Source organism: Cervus canadensis, chromosome 14 (genome assembly GCF_019320065.1).
Source record: "Cervus canadensis isolate Bull #8, Minnesota chromosome 14, ASM1932006v1, whole genome shotgun sequence".
In the NCBI taxonomy this organism is placed as follows: Eukaryota; Metazoa; Chordata; class Mammalia; order Artiodactyla; family Cervidae; genus Cervus; species Cervus canadensis.
Window position 1 is genome coordinate 53,879,234 of NC_057399.1, and position 18,192 is coordinate 53,897,425.

At 41.8% G+C, this 18,192-nt stretch overlaps 1 protein-coding gene across 2 annotated transcripts in view; it reads left to right on the forward strand.

The window, feature by feature from the left end:
• The window catches only part of TEK (TEK receptor tyrosine kinase), a 104,894-nt gene that overhangs the window by 52,370 nt on the left and 34,332 nt on the right, over positions 1-18,192 (forward strand). For both annotated transcript variants that reach the window (XM_043486706.1, XM_043486707.1), the window contains exons 3-9: positions 2,090-2,200; positions 3,311-3,463; positions 8,353-8,484; positions 9,135-9,275; positions 11,048-11,176; positions 13,319-13,470; positions 15,205-15,349. In XM_043486706.1, coding sequence (XP_043342641.1) covers positions 2,090-2,200; positions 3,311-3,463; positions 8,353-8,484; positions 9,135-9,275; positions 11,048-11,176; positions 13,319-13,470; positions 15,205-15,349 — 963 coding nt within the window. The remainder of the gene's footprint in view (positions 1-2,089; positions 2,201-3,310; positions 3,464-8,352; positions 8,485-9,134; positions 9,276-11,047; positions 11,177-13,318; positions 13,471-15,204; positions 15,350-18,192) is intronic.

The window sequence follows — 18,192 nt, forward strand, 5'->3', positions numbered from 1 at the left end:
CCACTACCCACATGATAGACGTGGATATCTTGTCTTCATAGGGCTGTTAGGTAATTACTCGAAGTGATAATGGACATAAAATGAAACATGTTTCCCATAGATGAAAAATAATTGAGCTAAATTTCAGTTGTCTCCTTCAATTTAATGATAGATAAACACTTAAGAGTAATAATGTCATTTTGCTATCTTGTAGTTTCTTCTCTACTTCTTAAGGAATAAGTGAATTATATTCTCAGGTAAGGTCTGTGAGTTAATTAACCAATCCAAATTGTCTCAAGCAAGTCATCTTCTAACGTAGGCCTCAGTAATCTCATTTTAAAAATAAAATGTTGGGCACTTCCTTGGAGTTCAGTGGTTAAGACTCCACATTGCTAATGTAGGGGGCACAGATTAGATTCCTGGTCAGGGAACTAAGATCCCACATGCCATGCAGTGTGATCAAAAGATAAAGAAGAATTAAATACTTCTTTTTTTAAAAAAAAAAAAAAGGTTCTAGGAGAGGCCTCTGGAACCGAACTACCTGCTTCAAATCCTGGCTGTCCCGTGAACTTGCTGTGTGATCTTGAAGAGAATTCCTGACCTCTCTCTACCTTGATTTCCTTGTTTGTAAAATTAGGATAATTGTAGTACCTGTCTCCTGGAGATATTATGAAAATTAAATATGTGCAAGGTTCTTAGAACAATGCCTGGTTCATAGGAGCTTATTGTTTTCATGATCTGGTCAAGTCACACGATTATCTGACTATGTGTAAAGTTTGAGCCAGATTCTGGTGTCATCAGGAAGCCCAAGTTGCAAAGTTGACTTGTGGATGCCCCTCGTTAGTCCTCAGCAAACAGCAGTGAGCCTAGAGCCATGAAGGCAGGCTGGGTGGCAGAACACGGCCGTGTGACTGTGTTCAGATCCTCACAAATCAGGGAGCTTAAAAGGCACAAAGTCTGAAATAATAAAGAACCACAGAATGGGCAGAAAGAACAACCACGCTGGAGTTGAGCCGAAGGGGGAATCTCGGTTCCCTCTCAGAATACAATGCTGAGTGAGAAGTCCCACGGTCAGCTAAACAATCTTCACACAAAGGAGCAGAAAATATAAACAAACCACAGAGAAAGGAACAACAGCATGAACTGGTCACGAAAAATTCTCACAGGAGCCGAAGGGCATGTCGCAGAGAGTAAGAGCCACTTGGGTTAGGTTGCGAAATGGAGCCTCTAGTCAGGCGACAGGGAGCCCTGAAAAGTGGCCCCTGGGGTCCCCGTCTGCTTTCCCTACCACTCCCGGCCACACTGCACACGTCAGCACAGCAGCGTGGCCTCTGTTTATATCTGAGAAGGATCCTGACCTCTTCTAAGCACCCAGGGCTTTGGCATTCATCCTTTAATGTTCATGTTTGTTGTTGTTTAGTCGCTGTTTAGTGGCTTAGTCATGTCTGACTCTTTTGCAACCCCATGAACTGTAGCCCGCCAGGCTCCTCTGTTCATGGAATTTTCCAGACTAGAATACCGGAGTGGGTAGCCATTTCCTCCTCCAGGGGATCTTCCTAACTCAGGGATTGAACCCACATCTGCTGCATTGGCAGGCAGATTCTACCACTACGCCATCTTGGAAGCTCTTTAATGTTCCTAACAACTGTTTAAGGTAAATACTTTTACTTCCAAATTACAGATGAGGAAGCTGAGGTGTTCAGAGGTGAAGTAAGTGGGTCAAAGAGGTTCAGAAATTGGCAGAGGGTGACCTTAAGCCCAGGACTGTCTAATTCCAGTGCTCACAATGCTCTTTGATTTACACCATTCTCCCTCTGGGTCCACATTCATCACCTTCTGCCTCATAGCATCCCTGTGGGAGTCTTGCAGAGTGCCATGCCTGGGTTGGCAGGTACTAAGGAAAGCAAGCAGATGTACCTAAAGCCCAGGTGCTTTTGAACATGGTTCAGAGGCATCATGTGCCTTCACAGGGTAGCTCTCTAAGCTAACGTGAAAATCCCCTGACTCTTGCCAAGTCCTGGACCTCATCCTCTGATTCAAGTTTCAATTGTTCCTGGAGAAGCTATGTAACCTCATTTTCTCATTTGGTTTTTTCTCTCTCTTTTAATAGCTTCCTTTCTACCAGCTACTTTAACTATGACTGTGGACAGGGGAGATAATGTGAGCATATCTTTCAAAAAGGTATTGATTAAAGAAGAAGACGCAGTGATTTACAAAAATGGTGAGTCCATGTGTTTTGTTTCATTCCCGCACTGTTGTGCAAGACATCAGACAGCCAAGCAATACTGGGTCATTATCTCATTCCAGTCTGGCGGGCAGATGTTTGAAGTCAAGCTGCTAGGTGAAAGTGTTAGTTGCTCAGTCCTGTCCAACTCTTTGTGACCCCATGGACTATAGCCCACCAGGCTCCTCTGTCCGTGGAATTCTGTAGGCAAGAATACTGGAGTGAGTAGCTATTCCCTTCTCCAGGGGATCTTCCTGACCCAGGAAGGGATCGAACCCTGCTCTTCTGCACTGAAGGCAGATTCTTTATTGTCTGAGCCACCAGGAAAGCCCAACCAAATTCTATGATAGAAGCTATCTTAGGTAATACGTTTGGTTACTTAAGTAAATTAAAATGGAGATTTACATACATATATGAATGCACCTATAGTGTGTTGGGTTAGTCAAAAAGTTCATCTTTTCCATAAGATGTTATGGGAATATACAACATGAACTATGAATGTTCAACAAAATTCCATCATGATGTAATACGTGGGGTCTCAAATTCTGCCATGTGATATGTGACTGTTTGCAAGGCTAAGGGAAAGGCCAGGGTGAACCTGGAATGCCAGTTGGCGGTGATTCTGGGGGTCTAACTGTGCAATGCAAATCTCTCTGTGTTCAGCTACAGTTTGGCACCGTCTGGTGGCAATTGTCTCATGCAGCTGAGATATTGCTGGGGACTAGTCTGAGTTCTGTGGATGGGTGAGACTTACAGATGGGAGCAGTAATTCTAGGTGTCGCTTAAGTGATTAGTTGGCAAGGTTACCTGACATTTTCCCCAGGTTTGTCTGCTTGCCTCTCCCTGCAGAAGATAAGAACGTTAGGCTACCCTCATCTTCATGTTCAGTGGTGGCCCTCGTAGACTAACCTATCTGCTCCAACACCATCCTTTTCTCGAGTTTTGGGAGAACATTCAATAGCAACCTTTTCATTCTTCTCCCACATCTAATATTCTTGAGCACATTTTCTATATCAGGTCAGGGAAAGCTGATCAAGTGGTGGGGCCAGACAAGGGAACAGGAGTGTTTGAGGGTGACCCATGGTTCTCCACTCTTCTCCCTTACAGGTTCCTTCATCCACTCAGTGCCCCGGCACGAAGTCCCTGACATTTTGGAAGTGCATCTGCCTCACGTTCAGCCCCAGGATGCTGGCGTGTATTCGGCCAGGTACATAGGAGGAAACCTCTTCACCTCAGCCTTCACCAGGCTCATAGTCCGGAGTAAGTGACGGTGTAGCTGTTACAATTTTGAGTTGTGAGTAACCAAAACTGACTCTGGATACTTAAGCAAAAACTGGGATTACTTGGAAGTATACTGAAGACTCTTAAAAACTGATTTAAAGGCTGACAAGCAAGTTCCAGAAAATATCTTCCAGGGAAGATCTGCAGCTCAGCACTGCAGTGTGGGAGGGTGGACTTTCTCTCTAGGATGCTACCATTACCCTAACTCAGCTTCAGTGATGTTTCACTTACTTCTAAATGTTGCACTCTCAGGATAAAGAGTAAGATTGGTCTGACATTTGTCAGGTGTCTACTTGCCTAGACCAAGGAGTGATAGACGGGGGTGGAGCCACATTTTATAGCGAGGACACTTGGACCTCACACTTGAATAGCAGCAGTTTCCTCAGACAAAATGGGAATTACTGTGAGCTGGACAATCCCCCCAAAAGGTGTCTGCTACTGGGAGATGAGTTAGGCTTTCTGGGTTAGTCTAATATTTAGTTATACACTAAGTCCCCCATAAAATCACACAGTTTTGAGATCATTTAACTCCCAAATGTGTTTTCAGGTTTGAAAAATGCAAGTATTAGAACTAGTGAAAGTGTTTCCCCCTATTATAGCTATCAAGGTGGAGAGTAACTATCACCAGTCATTTATACCAAAAATTGATCTACAGAAAGCAAGAGATTTGCCCTGAATTTTCCCACTTGTGTTAGGTACTCATGATATTAAATGTTCAGGCCTTCGGGTCTCAGTGTTCTGACAGGGATGCTCTGTCATTCCTCTAGTGATTAGCACCCCTGATTCATGAAGACTACTTGTTTTGCTTTGCATTATATTAATGCATTCATTCATTCAGCAAATCTGTGTGGATTATAAGTCTCTGCCAGGCATTATGTTGGTGTTGAGAATACTAAGATAATAAGATGAATGACTGTCCCTCAGGTAATTCTCAAGGAGAGCAGGTACATACATAAATAGATAAAAAGGTATTGCAATATGACAATAGGCCTATGAAAAGTGTGGTTCATCTAGTTTGGGCAAGTAAAATCCCCTTTCATTCATCTCCTTTCTTTGAGAATCTGAACGCAAGGACCCAATTTGCATTCACTTCATTAAGATGGTCTCTCCACCTTTGATATTGAAACTCCAACTAAAAATCTTTAATTTATCTACTTAAATGATTGTAATATATAGTGGAACTATATATAACTTTGTTCTGTATTTTCCAAGTCTCATGTAAATGTGTTACCATACTTTCACAACTTAAAAAAAATTTTTTTAAATAAAAAGATGGTCTCTCCAGTGTGATATAGCACCACATTGCATGCTCAGAGTCAGGGATAACTTGGCAAATTTCCTAACAATATCAGAAACATCAGATGTTGATACATGGTAAAAGGTTTAAAGCTTTTCTTTTTTGTTAAACATCAGAGCAAATAAGGCTTAGCATAGTTTAGAATTTAAAATTCTCCTGAACTTTTAAGATAAAAGACTTCGAACACATTTTGATCTCCAACTTGTCTCCTTTTCAGACTGTCAGAAGCACATTTGTTTTTCTTTTGCTCTCATTTCAGTAAAGCTGTTGGAAAAGAACTGCTAGTATCTAAAATCATTCTAACAAAGTTTGAGCTAAGTCACAACAATCCCATTTAAAAGTCCTTTTCCCTACTTGGGGCTTCCTTGGTGGCTCAGATAGTAAAGAATCTGCCTGCAATGTAGGAGACCCAGATTCAATCCCTGGGTTGGGAAGATCCCCTGGAGAAGGAAATGGCGACTCACTCCAGAATTCTTGCCTAGAGAATTCCATGGACAGAGGAGCCTGGCAGGCTACAGTCCCTGGAATCTCAGAGAGTCTGACACGACTGAGTGACTAACAGTTTCCCTGCTTGATGTCTTTTATGTTTACCAAGAAATGAGCTACAGTTGAAGGCATTTGTCCATTTCTCATAACTAGTATCTTTTCAGGTAAATTTGAACTTTAGGAATCAGTTCAGTTCAGTTGCTCAGTCGTGTCTGACTCTTTGTGACCCCGTGGACTGCAGCACGCCAGGCTTCCCTGTCCATCACCAACTCCCGGAGCTTGCTCAAACTCATGTTCATTGAGTCGGTGATGCCATCCAACCATCTCATCCTCTGTCGTCCCCTTCTCCTCCTGCCTTCAATCTTTCCCAGCATCAGGGTCTTTTCAAATGATTCAGCTGTTCGCATGAGGTGGCCAAAGTACTGGAGTTTGAGCTTCAACATCAGTCCTTCCAATGAACATTCAGGACTGATCTCCTTTAGGATGGACTGGTTGGATCTCCTTGCTGTCCAAGGGACTCTCAAGAGTCTTCTCCAACACCACAGTTCAAAAGCATCAATTCCTTGATGCTTAGCTTGCTTTATAGTCCAACTCTCACATCCATATATGACAACTGGAAAAACCATAGCCTTGACTAGATGGAACTTTGTTAGCAAAGTAATGTCTCTACTTTTTAATATGCTGTCTAGGTTGGTCATAACTTTTCTTCCAAGGAGTAAGCATCTTTTAACTTCTTGGCTGCAGTCACCATCTGCAGTGATTTTGGAGCCCCCCAAAATAAAGTGTGTCACTGTTTCCACTGTTTCCCCATCTATTTGCCATGAAGTGATGGGACTGGATGCCATGATCTTTGTTTTCTGAATGTTGAGCTTAAAACCAACTTTTTAACTTTCTCCTTTCACTTTCATCAAGAGGCTCTTTAGTTCTTCACTTTCTGCCATAAGGGTGGTATTCTGTCATAAAGACTGAGTATTAAACATCAAACTGGTTATACTTACAGGGTTTCTTTTCAGCATAAATTCTCTCCAGGACAGTCTAGCAGATTCACTTTGCTGTACAGGAAACCAACACAACGCTGTCTAGCAACTATACTCCAATATAGTTTTTTTAAAAAGATTTTTTGAAAACATTAAGATTGTAAGATTTCTCTTTGGATACTATGGATCTATAGTTTCCTAAAATAAAAAACCTTTTCATGTTTTGAAGAAAATCACAGAGGCCTGACTGCATACTTGGAGAAGGAAATGGTAACCCACTCCAGTATTCCTGCCTGGGAAATCCCGTGAACAGAGGAGCCTGACAGGCTACAGTCCATGGGGTCACAAGAGTCGGACACGACTGAGTGACTAAACGACAATGAACTGCATACTTGTTGCTTATCAAGGAACTCTCTTCCTGCCTTCATCCCTGAGAGATCACCCCCATTTATGTCCTCAAGCTTAATCCTTTTCTCTTTCCCAGAATTAAGAGTGAAACTGTGACAGGTCTACAGACTGGTACGTAGGTTAATGTAACAGGAGACCCACTTTCATCCTGGGGTTCTGTCATCATTAGTTTTCAGCGTCTGAAGATAATCTGGGGTCTGGCTTTCAAGAAATCACTGACTGTGTAGGATTTCCCCCTTTATACATGAAGGCATGTAAACATTAGCTTTGAGACATTTTGTAGCTTTATCTGTTAGGTGGTTGCCTGTCAGACTGGGTCTGTGTTGACAGTCTTACTGATTATTTTAGAGAAAATACTGATAACCAGGAGTTCTTGCCAAAAATATTATAAGCCATTGGCACAGGTCCAATTTTACCACTGTGAGACTCATATTCGGGGACAAAGACATTAGTTCCTTTCATAAGAAAAATTAAACTAAATTCCTGACCACAAAAGGTCACCGCACCCCACTCCCCTTGAGTTTTCCTTATATTAGAAAGTATCCTTGGGTCTAATTAACAATCTCAAATCACCAAGCGCTGAAGTAGAGGAGCCAGGAAATATGAATCTAGGAAGTCTTTTACCATTCTTGTACTTCCGGTTTTGGATCTTGCTTCTTTTCTTACATGTTTTTACCTGAAAAATATTTGAGTGCTGCTAGCTGCTACTTCCCCATTTAGCTTGTCTCCCTTCTCCACATTCTTCATCTTTTAAAAATTTTTATTTAATATTGAAGTGTGGCTGATTTACTATGTTGTGTTAGTTCCATATGTAAAGTGATTCAGTTATACATATATCTATTCTTTTTCAAATTCTTTGCCCATTTAGATTTTTCTCCACATTCTTTAAACTGGATGTTCCCAAACTTTGGCATGCCTCAGAATTATCTAAAACACCTGTGAGGCATAGGTGACTAAGCTACCTCCAGAGTTTCTCATCCAGTAAGTCATGGATAGGAGTCTGGGGTTTTCATTTCTAACAGATTCCCAGATAATGGAGATGCTACTCATCAGGGGTCACACTTTGAAAACCACTGCTCTTGTCTCTAATTGTATCTGCAGCTCCTCAAACATACCATGTTTTCCTCCCAATCTAGCCTTTGCCCAGAACACACTCTCCAGAATTATCTTCTTTGTCACTTAGGAGGTCTTACAGATTCAACTCACATACCACCTCCTCTGGGAAGCCTTCCTTTATGCCCTATTCCAACCCTAATGCAGATTAGGTAGTTCTCACACTGCTATATTTAAAATGAATAACCAACAATAATCTACTGTATATATAGCACAAGGAATACTGCTCAATGTTATGTGGCAGCCTGTATGGGAGAGGAGTTTGAGAGAGAATGGGTACATGTGTATGTATGGCTGAGTCCCTTTGCTGACCACCTGGAATTATCACAATATTGTTAATCAGCTGTACTCCAATATAAAATGAAAAGTTAAAAAATAATTGGGTACTTCTGTCTTTGTCTTTATCATGTTCCATTACATGTCTGTTTCCCGCATTGGACTCTTAGCTTTTCGAGAGCAGAGGCTGTGTTTTATTTATCTTCATTCACCAGTGTCCACTCATGTGACTAACATGTAGCAGGTGCTCAGTAGAGCTTTGAGGAATGAATGTGCGCCACTCACCAGAGTTCTGTTTTCCTTAACCAAAGGATGTGAGGCTCAGAAGTGGGGACCTGAATGTAACCGCATCTGCACTGCTTGTATGAACAACGGGACCTGCCATGAAGATACTGGGGAATGCATTTGCCCTCCTGGGTTTATGGGGAGAACATGTGAGAAGGGTAAGTCAAGAGTGCTTGATGAGTACCTTGTGGATTTAAAATCCATCATTGCTGAATCTAAATTTTAGATCTGGACACAGTTGGGGATGGAAGCTAAATGGCCTCTGTGACACTATATGGTACCTTTGTGTGAATTCAAAAAAGGTGCCCTTTCCTGAAGGCTCTTTATTGTCAACCACTGGAAAGTTGTGAAAGTCACTCAGTCATGTCCGACTCTTTGCGACCCCATGGACTGTATAGTCCCTGGGATTTTCCAGGCCAGAATGCTGGAGTGGGTAGCTGTTCCCTTCTCCAGGGGATCTTCTTAACCCAGGTCTCCTGCATTACAGGTGGATTCTTTACCAGCTGAGCCACCAGGGGAAAGTTGTAACAGGTGTACAAATCTGTGATGTCATTGATGTGATCACCATTCTGTCAGTTTGTGCAATGCACGACCTGCATACCTGGGAGTAGTGGCTCCTATGTCCTGTCCAAAAGGCAGTTTCATTATCTGTAAGGTGGACCATAAGGGTTCTTTACCCTGACCATTCCATGGCTCAGACTGGACTATTTTCCATGTTCAATGGTCTAGGAGAGACCCTTGAAAAGAAGAATCATGCCTTTCAAAGGGTTGGGTATTTGCCTCTGAATCGTCTTTTTCTCTCCCATAGCGTGTGAACCACACACATTTGGCAGAACTTGTAAAGAAAGGTGCAGTGAACCAGAGGGATGCAAGTCCTTCGTGTTCTGTCTCCCAGACCCCTATGGGTGCTCCTGTGCCACAGGCTGGAAGGGTCTGCAGTGCAGTGAAGGTATGGACCAGTCACACCCTGAAGAGCCAAGGTTCTAGCAGGTATACCTAGGAGACCCAGCTTCCCACACATCGGTGTGTAGGACATACCTGGATTACTCAGTCAACTGTCTATGCTGAGCTATAGGGTTTTGAATCAAAGATACTTTCATCCAAAGTTAATTATGATTTTGTATTAAGACTCTGGACCACTTAGAATGTGCTGCTGATATACTTATTAGCATTGAATTTTATTAGATTTAAGAATCTTAGATTCAAGAGTCTTATTAGATTCTTATCTTATTAGAACACAGATTCTGCTCTATAGGTCTGGACTGAAGACTGAGGGTCTGCATTTCTAACAACCTCCCAGATGCTGCTGCTGGGTTTTAGACCACACTTTGGGCTGGAAAGGCAAAGATTTATTATTTTTTTTCACTACATCATAAATATCAGTACTTTTATGTTAGATCCAGACAAGATTTGGGATTTGAAAATCGAGGAAGTTAAGATCTTATCTTCTGTGGACCTTGCTCAAGCGATACTAGCTTCACCTACTCAAAGAAGCTCAGAGGTGTATGTTTCTCATCTACTTTCCAATAAGCTTTTCATATTGACTATCACACAGTAACTTAATGTGAATGCCTGCATGTTCAGTCATGTCCAACTCTTCGAGACCCCGTGGGCTATAACCCACCAGGCTCCTCTGTCCATGGGATTCTCCAGACAAGAACACTGGAGTGGGTTGCCATTTCCTCCTCCAGGGGATCTTCCTGACCCAGGGATTGAACCCACGTCTCCTGCATCTCCTGCACTGCAGGCGGATTCTTTACCACTGAGCCAAATGAGGAGCCCAACTTAACATGAATCTGTAGCCAAATATGCTAGACCCTCCCTAACAAATGCTAATGTGGTGAGTTAGCCAGAACTCAGACATGTCAGTATTTGCTCCCCAAAGTCAGTTTTTTTCCATATCTGGCACTGCTGGGAGATGGACTACATGGCACTATTCCATTTCTTCTTGTGTTGATTGTATTCTAAACATTGTGAAAGTTACAGTGGGAGACTCTGGAGTGTAGTCTATTCCTCTGAGGAGTGCTTCTTTTGTTTTGTTATGTCCTATAAGGCAGTCAGCTTGGGGCGACTCAAACAGCAAACTCTGACTCCCAGACATCAGCTCAGACTCAGTTCACTCCTTTTACCTTTAGCTGAGCTGTGTTGAGCCTGCATTTAAGATGTGTGGTTCAGGGAGCAGCCAGAAATTTGGGACGTCCTCCCTCTGGTTCTTCCTTTCTAGATTTTCCCTCTCAATTTCAAGTGGCTGCAGTTGCCCTGACTCTGTCCTCTAAGACTCCTCTACCAGTAAGGCTTCAGGTTTTCGCTGGAGTTCTAACATCCCCACATGGTGTCAGCTCTGCCAACCATGAGACTAAAAGCTGGAAAATGGGGAGCACACCATTCCCATATTCCAAGTTTTAACTCCCCTCAGAATTTTCCTGGTCCTTCCCATCCTCCCTCCCACCCCATCATTCTTCAATGCTTTCAGGTAATTATTTCTAAAGTAGTGCTGTGTGGTTATTTTTGGGAAGGGTAGCCTGGTAAGTGCTTATTCAACTTGCCTGGAATCAGAATTTCTCTCACCTTTAAATTCTTGGTAATACAGATATATCACTTACTACCTTTTATCACCAGCAAAGTTGATAGCTTGGAAAGAAGAATAAAACTAGTCACTTAGAGACTGAGTTTTCATCCTTCCCTCATGTTAACGCTAGTTGTTGGTGTCTTTGTTGACAGCTTGCCAGCCTGGCTATTACGGACCAGACTGTAAGCTGAGGTGCAGCTGCACCAACGGGGAGAAGTGTGATCGGTTCCAAGGATGCCTCTGCTCTCCAGGACGCCAAGGGCTCCAGTGTGAGAGAGAAGGTAAAGCAAGGTAACACTGTCACCAGGGCCGAGTTCGGCACGTCTGAACCCGGCTTTGCTGGCTAATTCTTGCCCCACTAGCCCGAGAGTCTTAAACTCCTGTTTCCAAGCAGAAGTAGGGAAGAATAGATCCTCTGTTCTAAAGGACAGCTTTCTGGACCTTCTTTATGGACTCTCACACTGGCCCTTCCCCTAAGGAATGAACCTCCTGCTCTCTGTAGCGCAGTAAGTGATAACCAGCCACTGAGAGCTCTGTCTACCTCTTTGTCTGTCTTTTCTAGGACCAGACTTTTCCCTGGATATGCACAGCAGGGAAAGAATTACTTTGAAGAATTACAAAATTAGATTTTTTTTGGCTGGCTTTCTTCATTTACCATACTGTTTTTGAGGTTTATCTATATTGTAGCACATATCAGTATGTTTCTTATTCCTTTTTATTGCCCTACCATCTGTTCTCATTTAAAAATCTTATTTGAACACAGCCATGCCCCTTTGTTTACCATATATCATGTGAAGCTGCTCTTACAACAAGGTTGAGTAGTTACCACCAAGAACATATGGCCTGCCAAGATGAAAATATTATCTAGTCCTCTAAGGAAAGTCTGCTAACCCCTGTCCTAGAATATACGTTTTAAAATCAAAAGAAGCATATTTTTAAAATTTAAAAATAATAAACGTATATTACTTTTTCAGTCAAACAAATATAAATAACATATGTCCAGTGAAATCTACATTCAGAGCAGTAAGACATTTATAGTCTTTTCTCTGTGAGTTTTAAATATCAGAACGAGTATGGAGAGAAATACCAACTGTTTTCTCAAAGGCGTCTCAGCTTTATACTTTCCGTTCTACCCCAGCATTTGGACATTGCTACAGGGTAGTAATCTGGGAGGGTGTAGGGAGGGGAGGAAAGACTGCGGCTGTCAGAGGACGGACTGAAAGTGGGCAACAAACAAGCTTAATGATTTGCCTTTTCTGTTCCACTTCGACCTTTCTGTACTAAGGCCGATGTTGCAAAAAAATGTGAGAATCTCAAACTTAGACCCAGATTCTGGGCTTTCAGGGGGCAGCCCCCTCTCCCCACACCCTCTACCTGTACCTCCAACCTCCCATCCAACTGCGGAAAACTGCAAGGGGACAGAGAAGGAAAGGCATGGATTGAAAGTGTTAGAGCACTTTGAAGAATTCCAACACCAATACCTAAGTGCGCTAAGTTTGGCACATTTTCTCATTACAGTCTCCCCAGGTCTGTAGATATATCAAAGAATACCTTTGTGGCTATTAGACCTTTTCCTTTCCTGCTCCATACACTTCACCTGTTTCATTCTAGGCTTGAGAGATAGGATATCAATATAAAATATCAATATTGATGCACTTACCTCGACCCCACCTCCTCTCACCACTGCTATGGAGCAGCTTGTAAATGACTGCTGTTCTTTTTTTCTGGAAAAGACTCAGCCACTTTTCCATTGTTTTAAGTGCATGTCCATCTCCTGCATTATTTACTGAATGTTGGACCATTTTCAGTTGTGTCCTACACGTGGTCCAAAACTCTCTAAGACCCCACACACAGTCCAGAATAAAGTTGTTAAATTTCAGGATTATTCATTCTCTACCCTGCAGATATTAAGTAAGGAATCCTGATGCCTTTCTTGATACCAGAGACATTTATTTTCCTTTCCATGTTGGCAGCAGTATTTTTTATTTGGCTACTGATGAGAAATTGGTTAGGGGAATTTTATTCCATTTCACTTCTTGGATGTAAATGTGAATATAATTAATCATTAGCCAGGTGCAGTCTTCCCGATCAAAGAGACATCTCTCAGATATCAAAACTAATGATCACATTGTTGATCAGAGAATCAGGGACTTGCAGAGTGGAAGAACTGGCTTTGGTTTTTGTTTTTGTAAAAATAAATTTCCTTAAAAAGCAAGAGAGGGCCTGGACAGTAAGATCTGCAGAGATGTGGTGATGGGAATTTAGAGCAACTGCCCCCCAAAATTTATTATGTAGTGATAAAACAATAAAATACTTGCCAATTTCTTGCCCAGTACATGACTTGCTAGATGGTAACTACTTTCATAATTTCTGCTTCTGCTGTGTTAAAGATTAGGTTTCATAGTGTTGTCTCCTTCATTCAGGTGTGCCAAGGATGACTCCAAAGATAGAGGATTTGCCAGATCGTATAGAAGTGAACAGTGGTAAATTTAACCCCGTCTGCAAAGCATCTGGCTGGCCGCGACCTGCTATTGAAGAAATGACCCTGGTGAAGCCAGATGGGACAGTGCTCCGTGTAAGAGTTATTCTCTCTCTTTTTCTCAGTAGAACAAAATTATAGCTTTTTAAAAAGTTGAAGCATAGTTGATTTACAGTGTTGTGTTATTTTCAGGTATACAGCAAAGTAATTCAGTTATATTTTTTAAGATTATTTTCCATTAAAAGTTATTACAAGATATTGAATATAGTTCCCTCTTTTATACACTAAATCCTTTTTGTTTATATAGTGGTTTGTATATTGCTAATCCCAAACTCCTAATTTGTCCCCCACTTCCCCTCTTTCTTTCCTCAGTGGTAACCATAAGTTTGTTTTCTGAACTATAAGTTTGTTTTCTATGTCTGTGAGTCTGTTTCTGTTTTGTAAATAAGTTCATTTGTGTCATATTTTAGATTTCACATATAACTGATATCATATGATATGTCTTTTTCTGTCTGATTTGCTTCACTTAGTATGATAATAAGTCCATCCATGTTGCTGCAAATGGCATCATTTTACTGTTTTATGGCTGAGTAGTATTCCATCATGTTTATGTATGTGTGTGTGTATGTGTATCACATCTCAGACAAGACTGGGTATTCATTTCTGGCACTTACCACTGGTTAGGGTGCTACCACAGCATTTTTCTTTGCTTGAAAGAAATAAGGACTAAACTAATTTTCCACGTTTCCCTTCCCTCTCCCAACAATGCCAAATGCAGCAGAGACAGGTACCAGATCAAATTTCTCTGTGTCACCAATGGTCTGCAGAAAATTGATTTATATTATTATCTATCTAAAGACTTTGAACTAGTTATTTTATTTTTCTCCCAAAGATGACCAAAAATCAACTTGACCAGAAGGTAGATCCAAGTGATGTCTTAGGGGCAGAATATGCAGAATATTCACACATCAGATGTTCCTGGTTCCACTTTAACAATTCACTAGGTGTAGTAGGAGCCAGTTGACAGCTTCTAAAATCTTTTTGGCCTGTCCTAGTCACAGCTACCTTCTAGTGAGGGCTGACCACACTACACACGCCTCACTTAACATTAGTTAGTTATTTTGCAGAAGTGGAAACTGGTTAGGTGAAGTTAAATAACTAAAGAAAGTGAGAATCACTCAGTCGTGTCCAACTCTTTGTGACCCCATGGATGGTAGCCCACCAGGCTCCTCTGTCCATGGAATTCTCCAGGCAAGAATGCTAGAGTAGGTTGCCATTCCCTTCTCCAGGGGATTGTCCTAAGCCTGGAATCAAACCTGGTCTCCTGCACTGCAGGCAGATTCTTTACTATCTGAGCCACCAGGGAAGCCCAAGGAATTGGCCAAAATTGGCAGAGCTGAGATGTGAGCTCAGGCCCATGTGTTTTCAGAGCCTTGACTTTTTCCATAATACCATACTCAGCAGCCTCTCAAACACTTCAGAAGCCATTTTGTCTTTTCACCCAGCCATCACTGCCTTGGACCAGAAAGGAACAAATGTTACCAGAAGCAGTTTAGAAGGAATTAGACTTTTTGCTTGGAAGTGTTTATCCCATACTCCCAAACACACAACTACAACAGCAGGATCTGCAAGGGCGTCAATCCAACATAAACTTGCAGGGTTACTACAATAGCTTTGGAAATAAGCCAATGCTTATACAAGCACTGGACTGATCTTCTTAATCTCTCCTAGAAAACTTATTTAACAATGAGATGGGGTCAGTGTTATGAACCTTTGTGTTTATACCTCTGCAGAAGCTTCTTTTTTATTTTTTGTATTTGACATTTCCAGCCAAAAGACTTTAACCACACGGGTCATCTCTCTGTGGCTACCTTCACCATCAACCGGATCCTGCCCCCTGACTCAGGAGTCTGGGTCTGCAGTGTGAACACAGTGGCCGGGATGGTGGAAAAGCCTTTCAACATTTCTGTTAAAGGTAAGCTCCATTTTCCAGGGGAAGAGATTGTATCCTTGATGGTTCTGCATTTATGTATTACTGGGTGCTGCCTTTAGATAGAAATGCCCTCTGACCACTAAAATGCCTTTTGGATGTTCTCCAGGATACTAAGCCTTAAGCAAAAAAAATTACGTGCGTTGAAATGGAAAGGAGGGATTAAGTTTATGACCTTTGGAATTACATAGCCCTGGGTTTGATTTTTATGGCTGACAGCTAGTAAACTTGGGTGTGGCTTTGAATGGCAAATGAATTTGACCTCTCTGTCCAGTTCAGTTCAGTCGCTCAGTTGTGTCCAACTCTTCGCGACCCCATGGACTGTAGCACGCCAGACCTTCCTGTCCATCGCCAACTCCCGGAGTTTCCTCAAACTCCTGTCCATTGAGGCGGTGATGCCATCCAACCATCTCATCCTCTGTCGTCCCCTTCTCCTCCCACCCTCAATCTTTCCCAGCAGCAGGGTCTTTTCAAATGAGTCAGCTCTTTGCATCAGGTGGCCAAAGTACTGGAGTTTCAGCTTCAGCATCAGTCCTTCCAGTGAATATTCTGGACTGATTCCCTTTAGGATGGACTGATTGGATCTCCTTGCAGTCCAAGGGACTCTCAAGAGTCTTCTCCAAAACCACAGTTCAAAGGCATCAATTCTTTGGTGCTCAGTTTTCTTTATAGTCCATTTCTCACATCCATGACTACTGGGAAAACCATAGATTTGACTATTTGGACCTTTGTTAGCAAAGTAATGTCTCTGCTTTTTAATATGCTGTCTAGGTTGGTCGTAACTTTTCTTCCAAGGAGTAAGCATCTTTTAATTTCATGGCTGCAGTCACCATCTGCAGTGATTTTGACCCCCATAAATAAAGTCTGTCACTGTTTCCATTGTTTCCCCATCTATTTGCCAGGAAGTGATGGGACCAGATGCCATGATCTTAGTTTTCTGAAAGCTGAGTTTTAAGCCAACTTTTTCACTCTCCTCTTTCATCAAGAGGCTCTTTAGCTCTTTAGTTCTGCTGCTGCTGCTGCTGCTAAGTCGCTTCAGTCGTGTCCGACTTTGTGCGATCCCATAGACGGCAGCCCACCAGACTCCTCTGTCCATGGGATTTTCCAGGCAAGAGTACTGGAGTGGGTTGCCATTGCCTTCTCCAGATGTACTCTGCATATAAGTTAAATAAGTAGGGTGACAATATACAGCCTTGACGTACTCCTTTTCCGATTTGGAACCAGTCTGTTGTTCCATGTCCACTTCTAACTGTTGCTTCTTGACCTGTATACAGATTTCTCAGGAGCAGGTCAGGTGGTCTGGTATTCCCATCTCTTGAAGAATTTTCCACAATTTGTTGTGACCCACACAGTCAAAGGCTTTGGCATAGTCAATAAAGCAGAAGTAGATGTTGTTCTGGAACTCTCTTGCTTTTTCAATGATCCAGCAGATGTTGGCAATTTGATCTCTGGTTCCTTTGCCTTTTCTAAATCCAGCTTGAACATCTGGAAGTTCACAGTTCACATACTGTTGAAGCCTAGCTTGGAGAATTTTGAGTATTAGTTTGCTAGCATGTGAGATGAGGACTATTGTGCGGCAGTTTGAGCGGTCTTTGGCATTGCCTTTCTTTGGGATTGGAATGAAAACTGACCTTTTCCAGTGCTGTGGCCACTGCTGAGTTTTCCAAATTTGCTGGCATATTGAATGCAGCACTTTCACAGCATCTTTTAGGATTTGAAAGAGCTCAACTGAAATTCCATCACCTCCACTAGCTTTGTTCATAGTGATGCTTCCTAAGGCCCACTTGACTTCACATTCTAGGATGTCTGGCTCTAGGTGACCTGTCTGAACCTTTCTTTATTTGTAAATAAAGCTTAGTTTATCTGCCACTCAGGGTGATTGTGAGATTGTTAAGTAGTGTAATTGCACCTGGCACAATTCTGGTAGTGATTCTATTTTTGTAGAAAGTTTAACTTCATCATTGTCTTGACTTCCGATTCACTACAGAGAAGTTAGAAAATCTTAATTTGCAGACTACTCACTTAATATGAAGCCCAGGCTATGCTATACAGTGAACATGAATGATTTTCTCATATATTCAGAGTTCTGAATATTCTTCCTACTATGAAATAGTATTTCAAAATTCAGAATTATTCCAAGTGGATTTGTGTACATTTGAGGCTTGATGGGAAGGAATAGAGTGGAAGTAAATCCAAGTTCCTTTGGTTGTTGTACAGAGATATAATACAAATTTTAAATTTGAAAGTTACTTTTGAATGTATTTATACAAAAGCACCTAATAACTCTGTGGTATGTATTCTAGAAAGGCATTGGACTAAATGCTTCATTCATCTTATTATTTTAAAAATATTCATTGTATTTATTTATTTGGCTTCGCCAGGTCTTAGTTGTGGCAGGCAGGATCTTTAGTTGTGGCGTGTGGGATCTAGTTCCCTGACCAAGGATTGATCCCAGGCCTCTTGCTTTGGGAGTGCAGAGTCATAGGCACTGGACACCAGGGAAGTCCTATCTTACTTCATTTTTATAAAGACCAGGCACAATAGTATTGTTATCCCCTCTTGATCAGTCCGGAACTAGGTTCAGAGGTTTAGGTGACTTGCCTAAGGTAGCCCATCTCGTGAACAGCCAATCTCAGTTTTGAACCTGGTCCAACCCTGCATCATCATTTCTAGATCATTTTGCTTTCTTAGTCTCTCCTGTTACAGATAAGGAAGCAAGATAACTGAAGGTGATGTGTATGTAACCTACTTCACTACTTGATTAGGAATCTTTGGGTGATCCTAGAGGTAATTTCTGTCAATGAAAGTAAATACCCAGAACATAATCT